This window comes from Mauremys reevesii, linkage group 7 (assembly GCF_016161935.1).
Source record: "Mauremys reevesii isolate NIE-2019 linkage group 7, ASM1616193v1, whole genome shotgun sequence".
Taxonomy (NCBI): Eukaryota; Metazoa; Chordata; order Testudines; family Geoemydidae; genus Mauremys; species Mauremys reevesii.
The window spans coordinates 13,107,252-13,130,694 of record NC_052629.1 but is presented as its reverse complement, the minus strand read 5'-3'; the positions used below and the strand labels follow the sequence as shown (position 1 = coordinate 13,130,694).

Below are 23,443 nucleotides of genomic sequence, written 5' to 3'. Positions count from 1 at the left end.
AATACAAATCTTCAATCTAGTAACTGGGACTAGTATACTGCCCAGGAGGTTATGCAATTGCACATTCTGCACTCTACTTTTGTGCAAAAGAGGCAGAAGACAAGTAAACAAGTTGCTATCAGAATAGCAACTTCCAGGGTGTGTCATAGCGTCATTACAGATTCAGCCTAATCTCCTACAACTTCTACAAGTATAATAATAATTGATGTTGATAATGATGAGCCCAAGGCACTGCAAGATCCTGAAGTGCCTTCTGAATCATCAAAGATTAAATTATGTTCAGTATAGTTTTAGTGTTAAGTGTATTTTTAGTGATCTGGGTGTATGCCATGTGCTGCCTATAGTCAGGGCCAACCAGAGGGGGGAGCAAGAGGGGCAATTTGCCCTAGGCCCCGCAGGGGCCCCTACGAGAGTTATTCAGGGTCCCTGGAGCGGGGTCCTTCAGTAGCTCCGGGGGCCCCAGAAAACTCTCGTGGGGGCTGGGCCCCTGGAGCTGCTTCCACTCTGGGTCTTTGACAGCGGGGGGTCCTTTCGCCCTGGGGCAGAAGGACCCCCCACCTCCGAATTACTGCCGAAGCGGGACCTGCCACCGAAGTGCCGGGTCTTTGGCGGTAATTCGGCCGCGGGGGGTCCCCGCCGCAGGTCTTCGGGGCACTTCGGCGGCGGGTCCTGGAGCAGAAGGACCCCCTGCTGCCGAATTACCGCCGAAGCAGGGGCCCCTCGCCGCCGAAGACCCCAGGCTCCCTGAATCCTCTGGGCAGCCCTGCCTATAGTGACATGTAGAGTCATAAGATAACCTACTGTATACACCTAAGTGTTTCAAGAAACCAACCACTCTGCAACTACTGGATTGGTGAATACCTGTATACTATTTTTTACTCTATTCATGTTATTGTATTCTAAATCTTTGAAAATTGGTATTCCATTGGTAAATATAACTTAGTTAACCAGAATTTTTGACTAACCAGCACCCTTCTTTCCCCCCAACATGCCAGATATCACATTTTACAGTAAAAGCTTTGTTATGTAAATTGAAATAAATATAAGAGGTAACAAAACAGGTTTAATACTTCAGACTATGGAACAAATTTTCATGGGCAGGGAAAAAAGGCATAAGCATTGTAAATCCACTAAACAGGGAACTGGATTCATTTTTGGTGAAAAAAGAATCAGATTTTTAGATTATTTTGAACCTAACATTTAATTGGACACAAGAAAAAAACAACATGTAAACAAGTCTAGATTCAGTGACAGTTCTCAGTTAGAAAGTTGTTCCTCTTTAGAAATACAAGCCCTGTGGGTCAAAATGTTTACTCAGGCTCGTTTTTGGTGATATATATATTTATTTTAATTCAACTGTAAAAGCAGCAAAGAGTCCTGTGGCTATAAGGTGCCACAGGACTCTTTGCTGCTTTTACAGATCCAGACTAACATGGCTACCCCTCTGATACTTAATTCAACTGCATACTTCACCACAAATACCACACTTGCTAACCCAAGTCCACTGGAGATAATATGATGTTAAAATTGCTTTTTATGGAGGATGGGTTTCTCAAAAACATAAGTATTCTGCAAATTATTTTAGTGTTTGCATTTCAGGATGCCAAAAATAATCATATCTTGCAATGAAGTCCTTGTTCGGGAAAAATGCCCATGAAAAATTCTATTAGCAACATAAATTTTCTGGAAGATGCTCACCTTGAAAATACTGTCTGCCATAAAGTTATTGTAAGAGTGTTTGTTCTTAAATAATTGAAAGAATTCTCCTTAAATGCTCTCCTTCAACAAGGGAATACAGCCTCCCTCCACACTGTCCCACAGTTAACTGTCCAAGTTGACTTCAGCAGCCGTAATCAGCATTAGTGACAGCAATACAGAGGACTACATAAAATAGCATACAAATAATTTTAAAATGTTAATATTATGGCAGTATACGGTGCTAATATTTTCACAAGGGACTCTCAAAATTATCCCTCTTTGCCTGTGCTAAACCTGTGTTCAATATACAGGCTGTGTGTTCTTGCAGACAGGAGGGTGAGTAGCTGGGGAAACTTTTCAATTTCCATTTAAAACAAAAAGGGCATTGCCTTCAATTTAACCAAAGAAACAGGTAGCACTACGAAAAAGCAAACAATGTGCATTTTGCTAGAAATGTTCATTTTTTGTTCCAGAAAAAATATATTGAGTATATTAGTAGTACAGCATAAAGTTCTAGCTTGTATAATTTGAAGGGGGTTTGGGGACTGATGATAACATGGGGATCTCAGCACAGATATTCAAAAGACTACAAAAATTGTTCTTCGGGGGTATTTTTAGGAGAAGCAGGCATAAGCTATTATTGGCAAAGATGACTGAGCAGAATCCAAAGTGGGGGGATGTCTCCATCAAAGACAGGAAGACCACTCCAGCCTTCTCTGACAGATATTTAACAAAGAACTCCCAGAAGTCCCTGAGAGCCTCCTGCAGCACACTGCTGTGTGGATTTGGTCCTTTAAGCTGTCTCTATTTTTGTGAACTCACTACATCATGGGCATCATCAGATTCCAAGGCTGAATGTTTGAAAAGTATGTTTGGATGTACAGAGCACAAGCAGAAAGTCATAGCAGGGCCGCCCAGAGAATTCCGGGGGGGGGGTTTGGCGGGCGGGCCCCCGCCAGGCGCGCTCTACAGACCGCCGCCACAACCGGGGGGCGCGGGTTGGGCTCCGGTTGGGCCTCATGCTCGCGGTCTGGCGCGGGCCGGCGCCGGGTGAGGCGGGCGGAAAGTGTCCGTGGTGGGGCTTGACTTGACGCGCCGCAGCTTTGCGGGGCTCAGGGAACCACCGGGGCCCAGGAAACCCAAAAACACTCGTGGGGCCCCTGGGCCTGGGGGCCTGGGGGGCTGCCCTCTGCCTCTGGGAGTCATAGTCTAGCCTGGGAACTCTAGTGTGTTTGGTTTTGGTTTTGCTTGGTTGGTTTTTTTGCAGCGCATAAGTGGTTGAGCATATATTAATGTAAAGTTATTTTAATTACTATAAATGCATATTTGCTATAACTTTAAAGGGAAAAGTGTACAGCTCTGCATATATTTTCTCAACATTCCTGAGCAACAGCACATTCAGAGAAAAATACATCTAAATATATTCAAAGATTTTATAAAAAGTCATCAAAGCAAAAAAAATACAGCAAATGAGAAATACCATAGACACCCAAAAGAGCTAAATCACTCCATATCCAATCACTGAAACACACTTATGCTTGATCACTTTAGGTTGCCCTCTAATTGTTCTGTACCAGCCAAGAATATTTGGGATGGCAGCATGCAACATATTAATTATCTTGAAAACTTGCCAAGGACACTGTTTAAAATATGCAGCTCTCTGAACAATTCCCTAATTTGATCATGAGTTCATCGCAGCCAACGATGTGCCTTTCTATGCATGTGGACACTGGCTGTAACAGTGTGAGCACTACTGGAAAAAATAAAAAACAAACACCACTATATGTGGTAACAACAGGTGTTTATAATATAATTCCGGTTACTATGCATAGAAATATTGTTGACATAGATTAACAGATACATAAGATGTGATAGGACTGTCTTGCTCCAATATGGTATTACAAAATATACAAAAAAATGAAATAATGCTGGCATCAAAAATTAGGGGGTTACTAACCTACCTTTAGAACTATTTGAAACTGAAAAATCCATATGAATATTTTAAAAAGAAAAATGGGATCACTACATTTTATGTGCTTAGAACTGCGCTCAGACACAGTGGACAGTATCCGCAGAGGAAGCCAGCTGCAGCAGCTCACTGGAGCAGTGGAAACAGCAGGGGACCTACTGGAACTTCCACCAGTGGATGAAGCATCCTAATTTACTAGCGTATATAGAGCAGGGGATCATAAGTATTCTGCAAATTATTTTAGTGTTTGCATTTCTACACAGCTCTGCTACACACACCCTTCCATACTGCTCCAACCTGAGAAAAATGCAAAAGATAAACACAGACCCAAATGGACGCCTTAACACTAAGCCAAAGTGGCTGGGCTTGGGAGAGTCCAAAGGGATGGAGGAAGAATTTTTTTCCACACCACACAGCAGTTGAACACACACTTCACATAGTCTACTCCAACCCATCAACTTCCCCCATAGCCCTAGAATAGAGGTGGGCAAACTACGGCCCACAGGACCCTCCTGCCCGGCCCCTGAGCTCCTGGCCTGGGAGGGTGGCCCCTCCCCTGCAGCCTCAGCATGCCGCACTGCTGGTAAGGGGGCAGAGGGGGTTGGATAGAGGGCAGGGGAGTTCGGGGTTGGACAGGGGTCGGGAGAGTCAGAGGGCAGGGAACAGGGAGGTTGAATGGGGGCAGGGGTCCCAGGGGGCAGTCAGGATGGATGGGGCGGTGGTGGTTCTGGGGGCAGTCAGGGGACAGGGAGCGGGGTAGATGGGGCAGGGGTCCCGGGGGGGCGATCAGCGAATGGGGGGGGGGGTGTTGGATGGGGCAGGAGTCCTGGGGGGCCTCAGGGGGCGAGAAGCGGATGGGGGGAGATAAGGGGCAGGGGCCGGGCCACGGCTGGCTGTTTGGGGAGCCTCCCCTAACCAGCCCTCCATACAATTTCCAAAACCCGATGCGGCCCTCGAGCCAAAAAGTTTGCCCGCCCCTGCCCTACCACATCCCCTCTGTAGGGCAGTAAGAGAACTACTGAGTAGCTGATGCTCTGACCCAACCCTAATCATCCTTTGCATGCTGGTAGGCTAAGGTTAACAACTTCGTAATATTTAAAAACCGGACAGTCCAGCAGGAGTGTCAAAACTGCCCCTTCCCCCTGAGGACCTGCCCCTGCCCTGCCCTTTTCCTCCAAGAATCCCTTGTAATGGGTCTCACTCATCACTGGGATGCCTCTCTTTACTAACCTGTTGCAGACATGTGTAACTGCTGGAGACTAAATTAAGTAATGCTTTAAGTGAAAGCACTCTTGTATTGTGCTGTTTGTGCCATCCATCTATTGGTCAGACAGCCTTGTCTCCATTGATTTATTTCCTGCCACCACCTTGCTAAGAGTAAAAGTTACCAAGAGCTTTGTCTTCAGAAACGCCGGGTAACACCTCCCGCAGTTGGGCTTCATCAGCCATTAGGCCCTATCAGTCCCTGGCTCTCCTCCAGGTACAGCCTATAAGGTCACTTGGCCTATGCGGGGTGGACCGTTCAAGCCCTATGTGGGGTAGATACCCCATCACAACTCCCAATTATTCTGTAGAGTATTTGCTTATGGCTCTTGTTTGTCAAAAATAAACCACTTCTTTCCAAACAAGTCCAGGCACTTAGGTTCCTTCTCTTTAGGTGTAATTCTGCATCCCTGCTGCCTAGATCTTTTGCGTGCAGCTGTCACAACCAGTGACCCAGGGCCTGGATGAGTGTACAGACATTGAAAGTCTGACAAGGGCACCTGATAACATTTATCAGCCTTTTGGACATAGGTGGAATTGTCTGCCATAGATGTTGTGCAGACTGCAGCAAGCTGACTTTGCTCCATTAAGAGAATCATTCTACAACACAATACACTTGTAAAGTGAGTAATATTCTGAGCTGTCAGTCTTAACAATAATCACCCGCTGAAAAATGCATTGCTCCCATTTTGCTCAGCCTACTGATTTAGGAATGCTTTAAATTTCTGTACTGTGCTGAACATTCGTTTCCCCCAGGTTTATAAAACATTAATTTGTATTTTTTTTGTTTTGTTTTAAATCAATAGGAAAATGTGAAAAGTAGAAGGCATATTACACCAGGAGGAAACTGAAATAAAAAAATTTACAGTAACTCCTCACTTAAAGTTGTCCCAGTTAACATTGTTACGTTACTGATCAATTAGAGAACATGCTCATTTACATTTGCGCAATGCTCCCTTATAATGTTGTTTGGGAGCCGCCTGCTTTGTCCACTGCTTGAAGAAAGAGCAGCCCATTGAAACTAGCCATTGGGGGCTTGGAACTAGGGTGGACCAGCAGCCCCCCATTAGCTCCCCTAAGTTTCCTGTGCGGCAGCCATCCAGCAGGCTATCAATTGTCGGGCAGTCCAGCTGTCCCTACCCGCACTGCCGTGTGCTGCTCCCGCTCTCTGCCTTGGAGCTGCTCCCGGGAGCCTCCTGCTTGCTGTGCAGGGGCAGGGAAAGAGGGGCAGGGCCGCCCAGAGGATTCCGGGGGCCCGGGGTCTTGGGCGGCGGGGGGCCCTTCCGTTCCGGGACCCGCCGCCAAAGTGCCCCGAAGACCCGCGGCGGGAGCCTCCCTCCGCCGAATTACCGCCGAAGCGCAGCCCGGTCTTCGGCGGTAATTCAGTGGCGGGGGGGGGTCCCCGCCGCGGGCCTTTGGGGAACTTCGGCGGCGGGTCCCGGAACAGAAGGGCCCCCCCGCCGCCGAAGACCGGGCTGCGCTTCGGCGGCGGCGGCGGGTCCCGCTTCCCAGCCCCAGCCTTAGCCTTAGCCTCAGCCTCTTACCCGAGCGCGTCTCCGGCGGGGCCTGAGCTCCGTCCCGCTCAGAGCCGCGTGGCGAGGGGGCGGGGCTGTGAGCTCCACGCCGAGCGGAGGGAGCTGCCCCGCCCCCTCCCCACGCCGCTCTGAGCGGGGCGGGGCTCAGGCCCCGTTGGAGCTCGCAGCCCCGCCCCCTCACCACGCGGCTCGGAGCGGGGCGGGGCTCAGGGGCTCGGCCGGAGATTCGGCGCTTGATGCGCTGAGGCTCCAGGACAGGGGCGGAGGTGGGAGCCCCCGCTCTTCTCTTGGGGGCCCCTGCGGAGCCCGGGGCAAATTGCCCCCTTTGCCCCCCCCTCTGGGTGGCCCTGAAGAGGGGTGCTAATGTCAGGGTGTCCCCTTCCCCCGCTCCTACCCCCATTCCTTTACTCCATCTCCACAGAGCGGGGGAGGGGGAACACGACAGAGCTCAGGATGGAGGGAGCTTGCTGGCAGCAGCTGTTGTCTCAACTTGCTGATCTAATTAAAAAGGGAGTGTACTTAGAGTGGGGTCAGCATACTTAAAGGGGCAATGCGCACCTCTCTCTCTCTCACACACACACGGTGTGTTTCTCTGTCTCTCTCTGCTATGCTGTCTCCTCTCCCTCCATTCATGCTGCCTTGTATGTGAAGTTACATTAACAACAATGTGTTAACCCTTGAGGGCTCAGCTGAGTGCTACTTCATCATTTAGCACTAAGGCATTCTCTGGGAAATATCCCACCCTCTGACTTCACACCTCAACCAAGCTTTACAATAATCATTGCTGTGTACAGTATTAAATTGTTTGTTTAAAACTTATACTCTGTGTGTGTAAAAGCAGCAAAGAGTCCTGTGGCACCTTATAGACTAACAGACGTGTGTGTGTGTATTTTAGAGAGAGAGAGAGAGAGAGTCTCTTTTGTCTGGCGAAAAAAATTTCCCTGGAACCTAACTCCCCCTATTTACGCTAATTCTTATGGGGAAATTGGATTCACTTAACATCGTTTCACTTAAAGTAGCATTTTTCAGGAACATAACTACAGTGTTAAGCGAGGAGTTACTGTACATCTGTCATTTTTGAGCTAACTTTTGGCAGTGGACATTTTGCTAAAATAGGTGATGTCACTTATAGCACTGAGTGAAGGAGTTCTATCCAAGTGGTTTTATATCAATTATGCTGTTTAATGTTGGTTAAACATGTATCAAAAACATTTATTGTATAGTATTTTAACAAAATATTTCATTAGTATTTTTGGGGATTCTTTCGAGGATTGCAAAGTAGCACTAAAGCAGGATGGAACTGAATTCAGGCTCTCATAGCAGGCTACCTCACTGACAGTGTCAAACACACTCTCTCATGTTTAACAAGATGGCTTCTACTTGTGGGCAGTTTATAGCCTATAGTAATTTTTAAAATGCAGTGTTCAGATAGTAGTCAGAATTCATTCCTACTTAGATATATTTCTTGTATTTCAAATAATCTAAGATGAACAAACTGGATCCAGTTCCCCAAAGAGTCAGTTCCTAGTCACAAGGAGGATATAACTGAAGTTAAACAGGTTTGCCACAACTCTGAATTATTTTTGTTCTGTGACATGTTTACAAATTGGTTTTCCATCAGTATTTTAACTACATATTTAAAACATCAGTTATAAAACAACAGTCCTTGATATACCTCAGGCATTCTCTCAACTTCCCTGCATTTAAATACTGACACACAAAATTGTCTAAATATTTTCATTTGCTCCAGTACCACCATTTTTTCCCTTTATGAGAACGCTGCTTTCTCGAAATAGCATAAGACATTTTAAACTCCAGTTCACTTTCACTAAAGAACAGATCTTCTGTTTTCCACATAAAATGTAAATTTTAGGATTTGAAATGCCTTTTACATTGCTAAAGAATACTGTTACTTCACATTTACAAAGTGCCTTTCATGCCAAAGAATCCCAAAAGACTTTGCGAACTTTACAAATTATATACTCTATACAGTACAAAGAAGAAAGGAGGGGAAGTTTACAGAAAGACAGAATAATACAATGGTTAGAACACGGGTGAACAAACTTTTTGGGCCAGACCACATCTGGGTGGGGAAATTGTATGCAGGGCCGGGGCAGGAGGGGTGCAGGGTGTGGGAGGGGTGCAGTGTGCAGGAAGGGGCTCAGGGCAAGGGATTGGGCAGAGGAGGGGTGGGGGTGTATGAGAGGGCTCAGGGAAGGGGGTTGGGGTGCAGGAGGGGTGCGGCAGGAGGTTGGGATGCATAGGGGTGCAGGGTGTAGCAGGGGGCTCAGGGTAGGGGTACAGGAGGGGTGCGGGGGTGCATGAGGGGGCTCAGGGCAGGGAGTTGGGGTACAGGAGGGGTGCAAGGTGCTGGCAGGGGGCTTAGGGCAGGGAGTTGGGGGGTGGGGTGCAGGAGGGCTTCGGGCTCTGGGGTGGCAGCGGCGCGCACCAGGGCCAGAGCAGGCTCCCTGCCTGCCTGCCCTGTCCCCGGACCCATGCCGCTCCAGGAAGTGCTGCGGCCCCTGGGGGAGAGGGGGCAGAGGGCTCTGTGTGTGCTGCCCTTGCTACGCCTCCAGGTACCTCCCACGAAGCTCCCATTGGCCACGGTTCCCTGTTTCCGGCCAATGGGAGCTGAGGGGGGCAGTGCCTGGAGACAAGAGCAACACATGGAGCCCTCTGCCCCCCGCCCGAGGGCCGAAGAGGCGTGGTACCGGCTGCTTCTGGAGAGCGGCGCGGGGCCTGCGGTGTCACGGGCGGGGGGGGGGCAGTCCCGCAGGCCAGATCCAAACCCCTGAGAGGCCTGATCCGGCCCGTGGGCCATAGTTTGCCCACCCCTGGGTTAGAGGTACATTAAACAGTATCATGTGTAGTGTTGTAGTCGTGTTGGTCCCAGGATTTGAGATAAGGTGGGTGAGATAATGTCTTTTATTAGATCAACTTCTGTTGGTGAGAGACAATCTTTCAAGCTTACACAGAGCTCTTCTTTAGGTCTGGAAAATGTACTGAGTGTCACAGTTAAATACAAGGTGGAACAGATTGCTTACATAAGTCATTAACACACATTTCAAGGGACCATTCAAGGCGTGGCCCATTAACCTTTCAAGATCCATGGGTCCTACACATGCCTATCACAACACATGTACCTCATTCAGTGCACTAAATGCTCCAACAATAACTATGTGGGTGAAATGAGTCAATCACTACGCTCTCGACTGAACTCACACAGTAAAAAAGAATAAAAGACAAAAACACAATATTACCTGTGGGTTAACATTTTTCACAAAGTGATCACTCTATATCTGACCTTCCATTCCTCATCCTCAAAGGAAACCTGCAAAATACCTTCAAAAGACAAGCCTAGGACCTTAAACTCATAACTTTGCTAGACACTAAAAACCATGGACCGAATAGAGACACTGGATTTATGGCTTATTACAATAACCTAAATCTCCCCTCCCCCCGCTCCCTGCAATGACTGGAGAGATGGTAACGGGCCATTTTGACTTGCATGGTCCCTTGAAATGTCTGTTAACTACTTACGGTAAGCAATCTGTTCCACCTTGAATTTAGCTGTGACTCTGGATATGCCTACACTGCAATTAAAAACCTATGGCTGGCCTGTGCCAGCTGACTCAAGCTTGCAGGGCTAGGGCTAAGGGGCTGTTTAACAGTGGTGTAGACATTTGAGATCAGGCTGGGACCTGGGTTCTAGAACACTGAAAGGTGTTTACACACACACATTAAATATTTCTCCTGTCATACTGTTTAAATATGAATGTATAGTACTATAGTAAATGAAACAATAAAGTCACACTATTGTGGCTGACATCTAATTTGGCTTCTGAACCACTGAAGTCTAAGTATCACTCGTTTAGAAAATAAAGAACTTGTTTTTTTAAGTGTTCCTCTCACCTCCATCGTTAGTGAGAAATCTCCATCTTTAGCTAGCTTATAGAGCAAAATCGATGGCCATCTCAGAGGACAGCGAGTTTTCAATTAACAAAGAAAGTCCCAAGACTGTGCTAAGAAGACAACAACAACAGAACTCAATACCCTCTCTACAGCAAAGTAACAAAAAAGGAAAGTCTTAAGAGGAAAAAAACCAAAAAGATACTGTTCTTTGGTATACAAAATAATACTCTATATTACATTTATTAATTTACATTCATTTCAGAATTACACCGATCACCATAGTAACTAGTATTACATTGATTCTATCCTCTACCAGGAAACAAAAAAAGCTGCTTGACTACAAGAAGCTGTTTTATTAAATTATGCATGTCTCAGATTCCTTTATTCTTCTCTTTCATAGAGGAATTTCCTATTAAAGTGGTTTTCTTAGATGATTGCCATTTCCTGTTTCCACAACTCTGACAGGAGACACAGAAGGACAAATTTACATAGGCACAAATGGACAAAGCTATAGTAAAGTCAATGAATTGGTGAATTTGGCCTAGAGTCTCAATTAAAATTTTGTCTGGTCTTTACCTGTTATTTAGAGGGATTAACCCACAAGTTTTTGCAGGATATTTTTTAATCTTTGAAGGGATCTTTGAGGTCTTATTACTATTTAAGATCAGGAACACAGCAGAATGCTATCTACTGTCTACTTAAGTTTATATACTGATCCTGTATTATTTAAATAGCCTTTTTTAAGTTGTACTATATTGATCATTTGTATTTTGATACCTAAGTCACTTCTCTATAAATACAACAACTCTTGTCTCTATGGAACTAATATTACAGCACACAAATGAATTGCTTGGATATTTAATGGCTTTTAAATGGTTAATAATGTATTTCTTTACATAAGAACCATGTCCGTTCTGTTATATCACCCCTACTATAATTATATACACACAGCTACATTAAAGCAACACTGAAGTTGCAAAGTCTTGCATTCAAACATGCAGATATGCCAGAATTAAGACTGCCTGTCCATCACCAGCCTTGTTCCATTTCCACACCTCAGCTTTTTCTCCTTGCTCCCTACCTCTAGGCTCAGATCCTCACACCTCAGTATTCCTGTCAAACTGACTTCCTCCTCCTCCTTCTGCTTGCCTAATTTGCCTGTGCACAAGAGGGAGGGGGGGGGGGAAAGAGAGAGAGAGAGTGTCTTCCTGCTCCCAGTTCTTGTGCCCAGCAACACAGCAGCTTCTGACAGCTGACAGAAGCAATGGCAGGGAAAGTCCTGCTCACAGCCCCTTTAGCAGGGACGGTTCAGGTTTTTTTGCTGCACCAAGCAGCGAAGAGGTGGGGGGGGAGGGGAGCCACGATCAGTGGCACTTTGGCAGCAGCTCAACCATGCCGCTTCATTCCTCAGCAGCAATTTGGCGGTGGGTCCTTTGCTCCGAGAGGGACTGAGGGACCCACCGCCGAAGACCCGGACATGCCCCTTCCCATCGGCCACCCCAAGCACCTGCTTCGTTCGCTGGTGCCTGGAGCCAGCCCTGCCCTTTAGCCTTGGGATGGAGCACACCCACAGAGTCAGGGCCAGCGCAATCCGTTAGGCAATCTAGGCGGTCGCCTAGGGCGCTAACATTTGGGGGGGGGGCGGTGACCATGGTGGCCAGGCCAACAGAGGCAGCATTTCGGAGGTGGGACCTTCCGCCGCCTAGGGCGGCAAAAAAGCTGGTGGTGCTCCTGCAATAGAGTTATAATCTTCAGAGGAATTAGCCACCAAACTCTACTAAGTCTCTACTGTGCGCATGTGAACTGAGATTTTCAGAGGCTCATAATTCAGCCAAAATGAGGCCAATTTTCAAGTCTTGGCAAAAGGCACTTCCCTGACACCACAGCAACCCCACTGCCAAATTTCAAGTTTTGGCTCCAAGCATGGAGGCACCAAAGCTTCATGGAGGCAAACCAAACTATTGGCACAGTTAAACAACTAAAACCAAGGTCTTATAATGGAAAATGTGGGGCAACATTAACTGTAGGCATCACTGCTTGTGCTCTTGTAATGTCTTCTCTTAGCAACAGCAGCATTATACTTCTGAAATATGCACACGTTAACCTGTAAAATGTTTTAAAACATTAGATATGGATCTGTTTTAAGTGTAACGCAATAAGCCATACTCAGTGATATTTTGGGGCAGAGGTTTGTTTCACCTGTACAGGAAGGATGGTCCAGCAGAATTAGATCGTTAACTTGGGATCTGCAAGATCTGGGTTCAGTTCTCTCACAGATTTCCTATATGACCATTGGCAAGCCACTTAGCCTCCATTCCACATCTGTAAATGGGGATATTATTGCTTCCCTACCCCACAAAGTAAAAATTGTGAGACGCTCAGATATTGTGGTAATGGAAGACATATAAGTACTTCAGAGAGATTATTTCCTTGTTTTGGTTTTGTAATGCTAAGATAAGCCATGCCAGCTCAGTGTGGTACTCTGTTCCCTGCTAGTGGTGGTTAGCCAACTAGAGACTGAAGAGCCTGCTACAGCCTTGGCTAAGAGCTGGGTCTTTTAGCTCAGGTTACATAGGGTCATGAATTAATATCTCTCTCTCCTGACTTATTAATAGCACATTACATTATTGAAACAAAGGACATTTTTATTTTTTTAAAGAAGGCCAAACTACATTAATTTTATTTTTAGATTAGAAAAATCAATCTGCCAAAAAAGAAAAAGGTGATTGTCCTGAAAGGACTAACTACTTTTCTCTACAGATTGCTACAGTCTCTAATTTTAAATTAATTAGTTTTGTACAGTCACTCTGATTTCCTAAGACCCTGGTTCCTAGAAGATGGTGTTCACTGCACATCACCTATACTTATGGGATGGGAGAGGGGAATAACAAAGCCCTGAAACTATGGCTTTCTAAATCTAACTGTCACACTAGAGTTAGAAATTTCCATGAAAATCCCCTTGCTGCTTAAACTTCACCATGGCCTACTCAACAAGTGGAAAAAAAATAATTTATATCCAGAGCTAAACTGTTTGATTTTTTGATTCTTACTGTATTCAAGGAAACAGGACTTTGTACAGTTTTTTGTAAATGACTGCATCAAAGTAATACCTGGCTTCATCATCAATTTCTCCTCTAACTGAAACAACCTGAAGGATCCAGAAAATTGGCTAAGCACTCAGGTCAAAATGGGGTAACAATATATTAAACACTGCATCTAAAATGGAACCTTGAGGCAATTCCACTCTTGACTTTTAGCTATGATGAAAACAGACCATGTATTCCTATTCTTTATTTTCTGTCTCTCAGCCTGAGTTTCTGCAGTAAGCCAAACAAAACAAGGAGTACTGTTGAAGCATTATAGCTATCAGCACATTTTTTGCATGGGAACATGAACAACAATACAGACATGTGATCCTCCTGCACCAGCTTCTTTGATGCTTTTCTCTGCTCCTAAGGCAAGACCTCAAAGCTAGATTCAAGGCATTACATATGGAGTGTTAGTATCTTCCCATTAGTAGCTGGTAGATTGTGCCCATATATGCAGGGAGCCCAAAGAATATGCCGTGCAGCACAGAAAATCCAGTCTCCTGACCGTTCTCTATCAGTGGAAGTGGAATGTGTTGTTTTCACATGTTCTCCTGTCCAAACCTACTGAAGTTGCCAGGGGATTCGGGGTTGGATACTGCTCAAAGTAACTGTAACACTCAAAAGAAACAGGATTCTTCTTTACCTGCCCTCCTGGGGACTGCTATGAGGATGCCTTTGGCAAGAGATCTAATAAGTCTCTGGCTGTGAATATCAGCTATGAATATCAGCTATGAATATCACTGAATGATGATATGCTATCCTATCTATACTATTAATACTAAACTTCAAAACAAAAATTATAACAATATAGAGCTAACAAAACCTAATAGAGTTAGGAAATCAATGGATACAGCACTGCTTTCTCTGATAGTGATGAGAGAACTCAGGTGGCTGGGGTAGCACATCCCAAAATGAACATGTATTTGAAGAAGGTTCCACAAGTTCATTGACAGAGAGTACTATCCCAACAATGGAAATGCACATAGGTCACTGAAGAAGAATGACAGCTTAGAATGAAGAAGTGGTATAGAAAATATCTTAATGTAGCATGTTAAGTACCTTGAGACTTTGCATCAGGAAGGTGTACATTCTATTAGCATATCTTTTTGATAATTACTAGGTCAGTAGTCATTAGGAACTCTAATATCATTGGTGATAAATGCATGATATACAGGGTGAACCTCTCTAGTACAGCACTCTCTGGTCCAGCATGATTTTATTTGATGTTTTTCATGCTTTATCTACTTATTTCCTTGTGCCAATACAGTAAAATTGTGTAACAACACTAACACTTTGTTACAAAGAGATCCGGTAAGCCTTGGATAGGCAGCATTGCAAGCATTGTTCCATTTATTCGCCTCAGCGAGATAAAAATAAAGAGAGACCTACTTGCTACAATATTGACCTCTCATGGTTCAGCAAATTCTCTGGTTCAGCACCGATCAGGTCCCCAAGTCGCCAGACGAGAGAGGTTCAATCTGTATTACATATCAGTTTGAAACCTGTTAATCTATGTGATTTTCATGCTCCGATTACTGTGACCCTTGTCCAATCTCACACAACTTCCTTCTTCTCTTCTCTTAACCTAGGCTGTAAGTGCTTCAAGACAGAAACACTCGCCTGCTCCATATTTTACAGCTTCTAGCACAATCAGGCTCCAATCTTGACTGTGGCCTATGGACTCTATACTAATACTAATAAATAATTATATTTAATAACACAATATGATTGAGGTGTCTGACTACAAGAAAAAGAATTAACTACCTTTTCTTAAGTACACTCTACTTTTAGTATAAGGCTCCCTGTTTATCTATGCACACATGTATAACGCACTCACTGTTGGATCATTTCCTGGAGTAAAATTTCATTATCACCGCAATCCATGTAAAGACTGGCTTCCAGTGAAATAAGCTGATCACAATTTCTTCCAGCTCAGATAGAGGAAGGTTTATTTTTACCTCCTCTAAGCAAATGTGGATCACAGAGTCTTCATTGTGAAAATCTGCTGGATACTGATACAGTAACTCCAATGACCAAGTGAAGGACTTTTAATTGGTTACATGTAGTCACCAATTTTATCTAGCATGTTTCCCAGGTAAACTGTATTCACAATATAATCCTGCAGAAAAACATGCTGTCCCATAACCTTTGACGTGTACTACTCGGAGGCCATAAGAACAACTAACTTCTGCAGACAAGATGGTTATGAACAACTATGTCTACATATTATGGCAAGTGGCATGCTATAAATAGCTAAAATATACAGATTAGGTAGTTCAGAAAAAGTAAAATAAGGGATTTGTACCAAATGTACTAACCAGAAATTTTGGAAGTACAATAAAGAGAAAAAGTGCAGTATAATTCATTAATACTTTTTTTTAAAAAAATAGCATCACTTTACAACACCCATTGCACTCAGTTCCTAAAACTGGTGTTATAATAAAGCAATAAAGAAAATGTGATAAATAGCACATTTTCTTCAGTTTTCACGAAAATAGAGGAAGACAATTATAATTCCATAACAGTTTCCATTTACCCTTTAGCATTTCTGTTTTCTGCAAGGAAAACAACTGCAAATTACCATCGGGACAAGATGCTAATTTCTTGAAAATTAAAACTGGGAAAAGAATGAATCTGGAACAAATCTGACCTGGTTAGAAATTAGGCATCATTTATTTTTAATATTCCTTTCAAAAAAGCTCTAGAACTCAAAATATTTTAAAACTAGAAACACATGAACTGAAAAACAGACTGGGTATGACCTTTTTGAGTAAAGGAGAAGCTGAGTCATGCTGCAGAAAAAACTACTTAGCATAATTTGTATTTTATTTCAGCAAGCACGGTGGACCAGTCAGAGTTGCAAGTCTTTAAACGTTAAAAACCCATTCAACAATGAGATAGATATCCAACTGATTTCCAGTATAAAAACTAGAATGCTAAGTGCACTTTCCAAAGCTAAAGGCCTATGTACTCCTTTTGTTCAATATTTAATGATGTGGATGAAATGTCTGAAGAATTGTCCACCTTAAAATGTTTCTGAAACTCTAAAAATCTAATTACTATAGTTTCTGACCTAAAGATATGTGACAAACGTACCTAATATAGCTCCTAGCACCACAGATATTTTGGACTTTGAATCCAATTGCACATAAAACAGCACAAGGCTACTGATAATTCTCCAGCCATCTCCTTTTATAGGATACTATAAAAGCTATAGTGGCTGTATAATGTTATTAATATTTATGAAGTTATTCTTTAAAAAGAGAAACTAACTTTGCCTTTTTCTAAGGAATGTAGATGTACACGGTGACCAGATTAAGCAGAGAAATCATTTAAAGATCACTTCACAGCAAAAAAGGAATTGGAAAAATACAAAATTAATTATCCTTTAGGCATAAATTAAAATAAATTCAGGCTACAATCAATTGTACTCACAGTTGACACTGGTCTCCTTTGATTCCTTTAGTTGCACAAAAACATTTTCCTGTTTGCATGTGACAAATATTTGCATGTCCACTGCACGTGCAAGCTATAAAATCAAAGAGGAAAGAGATTTAAATGTCTATATTATACTTTATGACTAAACGTACTTTTATGGATATTAATATTATACCCTAAATGCATTACAGAGGTCGTGTGGTTAAAGCATTAGTATTTCCATCATGAACCCCTTTAATATCACTAATATGATCGTTTAATTTATATTCTGCAGCGTTGGGAACTCAATAGTCTGAATGTGTCTTTAGGGAGATTTTATCTAAAGATTACTGACATAAATAGTAAAGGTTTCAGAGAAGTCAGTACAGGCTATCACTTTAATGTGACTTTGTATACAGTATGGCAAATATATTACTAAATATTAACAAAAATAATTCTTATGTATATGAAGTAAAATCCTGAACTATTGAAGACAATGGCAAAACTCCCATTGACTTGAATGGGACCAGAATTTTGTCCAGTTTCTAATAAAAGACACATACAATGTATCCATACCAGTTAAAGTTGTAAATCAGTTATATTTGACAACAAATTAGTAAATTTAAGGCTTTAAGGCCCACTTGAACAGGGGCTAATTTGATACAATACCATTTCTATGGTCCAAAACAAGAACATTCTAGAGGCAAAACTACAAAGAGCTCTTCTGCCTTTAAATGCCCCTGCAGGTTAAGTTAGATGGTACAGAGGATGTCAGAATTTCATTAAGAGGTGTGTGATAAGCCAATGTAAGGTCTCAATAGGATGTCACAGAGCACAGCCTTAGGCAGACTGAATCCTATCTACCCACCCTTCCTGATTGTGATTAAAGATACTGAAATATCTGCAGGTAATGGAATTGCCTCTTGGTAACCTAGTGCAGTGTGGTATAGTCCTATAGGTAATGCATTAGGGTCGACAAGACAAGACAACCATCTAGTGATATTCATAATATGCTTAAAACTCTCCTTGAACACACCTCAGTAATTCTGAACCTATCTAGAGATCAGAATCTGCTGTCACAGAAATTTTAATTACAACCAAAATAAAAGATTTTATGCATCGTCGTCTTCTTCATGAGCATGGATATAATACTAAATGGTGACCTACATGTAATAAAAGTTTATTTGCCACTTTACAATCCTATTATAGAAGTGCTATTTTTCTTCTTGGCGGAAGGAGGGAGTTTTTATGGTCTTATTCTGTAGATAAGGAACAACGTAGAAAACTCATTCCTGTGACAGTGCCCTACAACACATACCCAGACACCATATGTCCCCCTTAAACATACACACAAAAGAAAAGTATGAATGTATTAGACAACTGGATCTCAAACTATGACACATAAAATGTACTTTACATAATATACAATTCATACAACATAAATTTCCATGTGTTTGAAGGATAGCACATCTGATATTTCAAAGAAGCCTTTGTCAATGGTTTACCCCATTCATCTCCAGTTAGCAGACCATCTGAATTCAGCTTGAGGTAGGATGAGATGAACATGGCTGAAATAGCTGAGCTCCATTTTAAAAGTGGGTAAGAGGAGAGCCCAAAATGGCTTGACATTAGTGAAGGTGTGACTATAGTAGATGAGCTTTAATAAAAATGGTGCAAGCAGGGATGGAAAGAGAATAACACAGTTCAGGAGAGGGAAGAGAACATCTGTGTTCGGTACAAAGAACATAATCCACCGCTACAGTGATAAATACAGTTAAAATTAAGATGCCTTTGAAGAGTCAATTTACGATTTAAGGTCTGATCCTGCAAAATGTACACATATTTAACTGTAATAACTTTAGCAGAATTAAGCATGTACATACATTTTGCAGGATCAGGGGATTAAACACACACAGTCTGTGGCCAAATTTGATTTGGATGCTGAATTTTGGGGATCTGTCTGTATAGCTTATAAATTGTATGTGAGATTATGAAGTTGTTACTATGAAAATTGGGGTATTATGAATGCGCCTGTTTGTGCATCCATCGTAATATGGCAGGGTTGTGTCATACCTCTACCACATCATGAACAAGTGTGGACTATTAGAACTCAATGACAGCTTATTCAGAGTTAAGCACCTTGCAGTGGGTGTGCTAAGGAGGTTGGCTGAAGCTGTTATACCCAACCTAATCAGCAGCAGACCATTGTCCGGAGAGTGGAAAATCCCAAATGCAGAACAAAGATACCAAGGTATTGATACTAGCCTTTAAAAAACAACATAGACTGGGTAGGTGAGGGGAACACTCACAGAGAGAGATACACAGAACATTTAGGCAGGAAAGGGGAAGGAATGGACAGCCAAGGTCACAGAAGGTGAGCTGAGAAGAAAAGGCTCCACGTTTCAAAATTCAAGCTATGCACTGCAATACAAGATCTCTGTATGGCCCTAGAGGGCTCTGACCCCCAGCCCAAAGATGCTCTGGAGTGGTGAGGAAACTGAAGCAGGAAAATGCATGTAGAAATTATTATTTTTGTCAAAATCTGTGTACTTGTGGTGTTATTATAGAAAGAGCTGTAGAACCTGTGCAAAGCATATTTCCCTTACATGCATTATATCTACCACATGGCCATTGAAGAGGTAATCCCAAAGTTCACACTTTCAGTGGAATTCTGGGAAAGGTTGTGTTTAAACTGCAGAGGAGTCTGAGGAGTGAGCACTAGTTCTAGGTGCTGGGCAGGAGGCTATGTGGTCTAAGCTTTCAGGCAGGGGTGCCACAGCGAGTCTGAACCCAGAAAATGTGTCTAGGGACCCCAAGACTGAGACAGTCCTGGACTCTCTTCAGACTCCAGAGGCTTAAAATATTCTGAGATCCAGTGGGCGGATCATCCCACTGCAGTCTAATGAGTGGCCAAGAGAGGGCACTTGACCGAATCTATAATAGATGCCATGCTCAAGGGCAACACCACAGTAATAAAGGCATTTAGTTTGGAAAAAAAGGATGCCTGGGAACAGGTTAAAACAGCAGAAATTCTCCCTCACAAGCTTTGTAATATTTCATTTTGAGGGAAGAGGAGGAGGAAACCACTCTCTAAAATCAAAATAGGATGTTATTAATCTCCTGACCTTAGGGATAAGTATGAGAAGTGTGGTCAATACCGCCATTCAGGCAGGAAGATGTCCTTATTAACAACTTCAAGTGCCAGGTTTTATAAATGTGAACAAATTAAATAAGATTTGACAGTTCATCTAATTTTTTATTTTAGTCACCAATGCAAATAGCAACTTGCCAGTTGGAAAGTGCTCTCTTTCATGCAAGTTAATGAAAGAACTGAGATCAAAATATCAGTGATCCTTCCTTTCTGAAATATCCTGCTAAATCATAGGCAATACATATTTGCATGGAAATGAAAATGCCTCTGTTACAATATGTAATAAATAAATAAAGGTACATATCTGGTTAGAAGCACTGGCTTTTTACACCATTACTAATATTATTTTATTCCACTATATGATGCTTTATGTGGAAGTCTCAGCTCTAATGACTATGGTCATCTCAGCACAATTTACATAGCTCAGGAATATCATAGGCCACTCACATGCTTGTCAATTTGTCCAACTGTTAGTTAAATTAAGATGGCAATATAATTAATGATCATGAGACCATCTTTTAATCCATGTGACAAAGTGTTAGATGAATTAGGGAAGACACAATGGTTAAAGAAAACTGAAGCATGAAGAGAGAGCTCTCACAATGTGGACTGCTGTTCTCACAAACAAGGAAGAGGAGGGGAGCTGTTCTGGACACTTTTAGCAGAGAATGGGGAGCTGCACTTTCTAACCTGTCATTTCCCCCTTACTTTATTCCTTGGCACACAGTAAATATATGGAATAAAATGCATAAGGAAGCAATGAGCAACATTTCATCAATAAAATAAATCTGATTATTTCAACTGTCACAAAATGTCACCTACACTGTAAAATCTGTGGTTGCAACTAACAGCAGAATTTTTTATAAAGTATGTGGTGATAAGAAAAAAAATTTCTTCTTCAAAATAAGACATAACCACCATAGCTCCAAGTGATACCTGCAATTCCCACTGAATGTTAAATTTTGCTATGATCTTGACTCTGCACAATAAAAGTTCACTGAAGATGTATTCCTCTGTAACACATTATAATGTTTCCGGTATTCTCTCAAGTACCCCATTCTTTGTCAACAGAATGATTGTTTAAGTACTTTTAGCAGGAAAGGCATCTTTTCAAATGTTAATTTTCACTATGTAAATCATTGCTATAATAGCAGGAAGAAACAAATGAATATGTATACAGTATATTCCTAGCAGCGTACTGTGCTTATTGTGCCTTATCAGTTAACAGTTCGTAACAGTGATGCTCCATTATAAGAGAGCACATAAGCTGCAGAGCAACTAATAGGCTGCATTCTGGTTAATGTTCAAAAACTGCCAATTTATGTACACACATCAAATCTGAAACCATCTAAAAGTTAATTTATGACACAAATACATGGAATTTCTCTAGCATCGAAGCTGCTCATTGCATATGAAAAAAAAACCAGCAACAAAAGTCTTCAGTAGTAGTACAATTTCTTTTAGTTAAGAAGATTTAATGTAGTGAGTAAAAAAAACCAGACACTATTTTCTTTACACTGATGCAATGTCTACAATGTCTACACTACCACTTATGTAGCACTGTTGGGGACAGCACTATGTCAGCGGAAGAGCTTCTCCTGCTGACTTAGCTGCTGCCGCTCATTGTGGGTGGATTAATGAAGCAACAGGAGAGCTTTATCCCATCGGCTTAGAGCAGCTACACTAGAGCCATTACCTAAATGTTCTTCCTGTGCATTCACAGTCACCTTTTCAAAATTAGCTACTCCATCTTGTGGCTGGTCAACTAGAGGATAACAACCTATTGCTAGTACCAGCTAATGGAGTTGCTCTTTTAGTCTTGGTGGTAGAGACTGTGCTGTGGTGGTGAAGGTTCCAGGTTAAAATCCTGCTAACAATCTATATGGAGATTGTTAAAAAAGTGGCACACGAAAAAGAGACTTAACTCCAACAGATCTCAGACAACCAAGAGCAGCTTCCTCTAACTAGGCGAGATAGTAACGTACTTGCTAAATATGTGCTACATCTCCCTCTAGTTGCTCTTCCTTTTACTGGTAGAGGTCTGTACCACGGTACCGAAGGTCAAAGATTCAAATTGTGTAGATGACCTACAAAAATAGTAATTAAATTAGCAAATACCAGATTATGCACGTGCAAATTGCAATAACTATGCACAGCACTCAACGTAAACTGCTGGATTGCATTTCTTTTGTTATGATCACTGAGGGAAGAGAATATGGTGAAACATTTCTTGGGCCTACCCCAGAATGCTAGGGTTGGCTCTGGCCAGCCCGAATGCTGATTTTACAAGATAAACAGGAATAAATATCCACTTTACTGAGTTTTAGTAATTCAATCAGTCCCCAGGTAATAACTTGAAATCTGTTGAAACAAAGTGCACCATATGCTAATCAATTTGACATTATGTTAAAAACCTCTTTAATGGACATATTTTGCATTAATATTTCTAAACTGAAGATATACTTAATCTCAGATTTAATGCCTTTTCTGATGCTACTGGAATATGCTTAAATGTTAACTTATAAATGCAGTGGCAGTAGTGCCATGTTATTATAGCACATTTAGGTAAAAACATATATTATACTTCATTATCTTTGTACGCCTGTTTATTTTTTCCACTTGTCTGATTTTGACAAATGCAAAAGAAATAATAAGCTTATAATCTAAACTATGTTTACTGTTTAATTTACTGAAACCTAAATCTTAAATGCTCGATTTCATAGTAAGTGATTACTAAGCAAGTCCAACAGTCACAGAATCTCAAATGGTAGCATTATTAATAATGACAGTGAGCCACTAAATATATGCCTGTCCTTAATTCTCAGCTTTTGTACTGGAAAAGACAAGAAGGGATAATTGCATACCTGCAATTCTGCTTCTCTGATGATATCATTTTACTAGAAAATGATGTTTGAGTTTCACCTCCCTAGTGAGCAGCAGGATGGAATTCTTTAGCTCTTCTGGCCGCTTGAGACATGATCCTATTCCGAGACCAAGTTCTCATGCCTGACTGGCTTCCCCTAGAATGCTAGACTGGATCCTTCCTGACCGGGGTTAGCTAGGGAGCTCCCCATTGGAACCACAACTGTTTAGGCTAGTTCCATCTTCTACCACTTCCATGTATTTTAGCTTCTGCCTAGACTCTGTTTCTATGCCCTTTGTTTGATGTGCCCTCCTCTACTCCCCTTGTACCTCAGAATGGACTTTTGATAGCCATGGTCACGTGCATCCATTATTTGGTACACAATGGATATTTTGCCTTGTCACTGCCCTCAGGTGTCTTCGGTGTGTCAGTAGCGTCAATGCTATGCTGACTGCAATGTGTTCTGTCATAATTATGCTTTAGATAATGCTATTCCAGTTATTGATATGGATGATTTAGGGGAGCAGAGGAGACAGTGATTATTAG

At 42.4% G+C, this 23,443-nt stretch overlaps 1 protein-coding gene across 26 annotated transcripts in view; it reads right to left on the bottom strand.

Annotated features, from left to right (window-relative positions):
• ATRNL1 (attractin like 1) overlaps nt 1-23,443 on the bottom strand; it is a 1,032,651-nt gene that overhangs the window by 569,789 nt on the left and 439,419 nt on the right. For all 26 annotated transcript variants that reach the window (XM_039547653.1, XM_039547651.1, XM_039547655.1 and 23 more), the window contains one exon: nt 16,902-16,995. In XM_039547653.1, the coding sequence (XP_039403587.1) occupies nt 16,902-16,995 (94 nt within the window). The remainder of the gene's footprint in view (nt 1-16,901; nt 16,996-23,443) is intronic.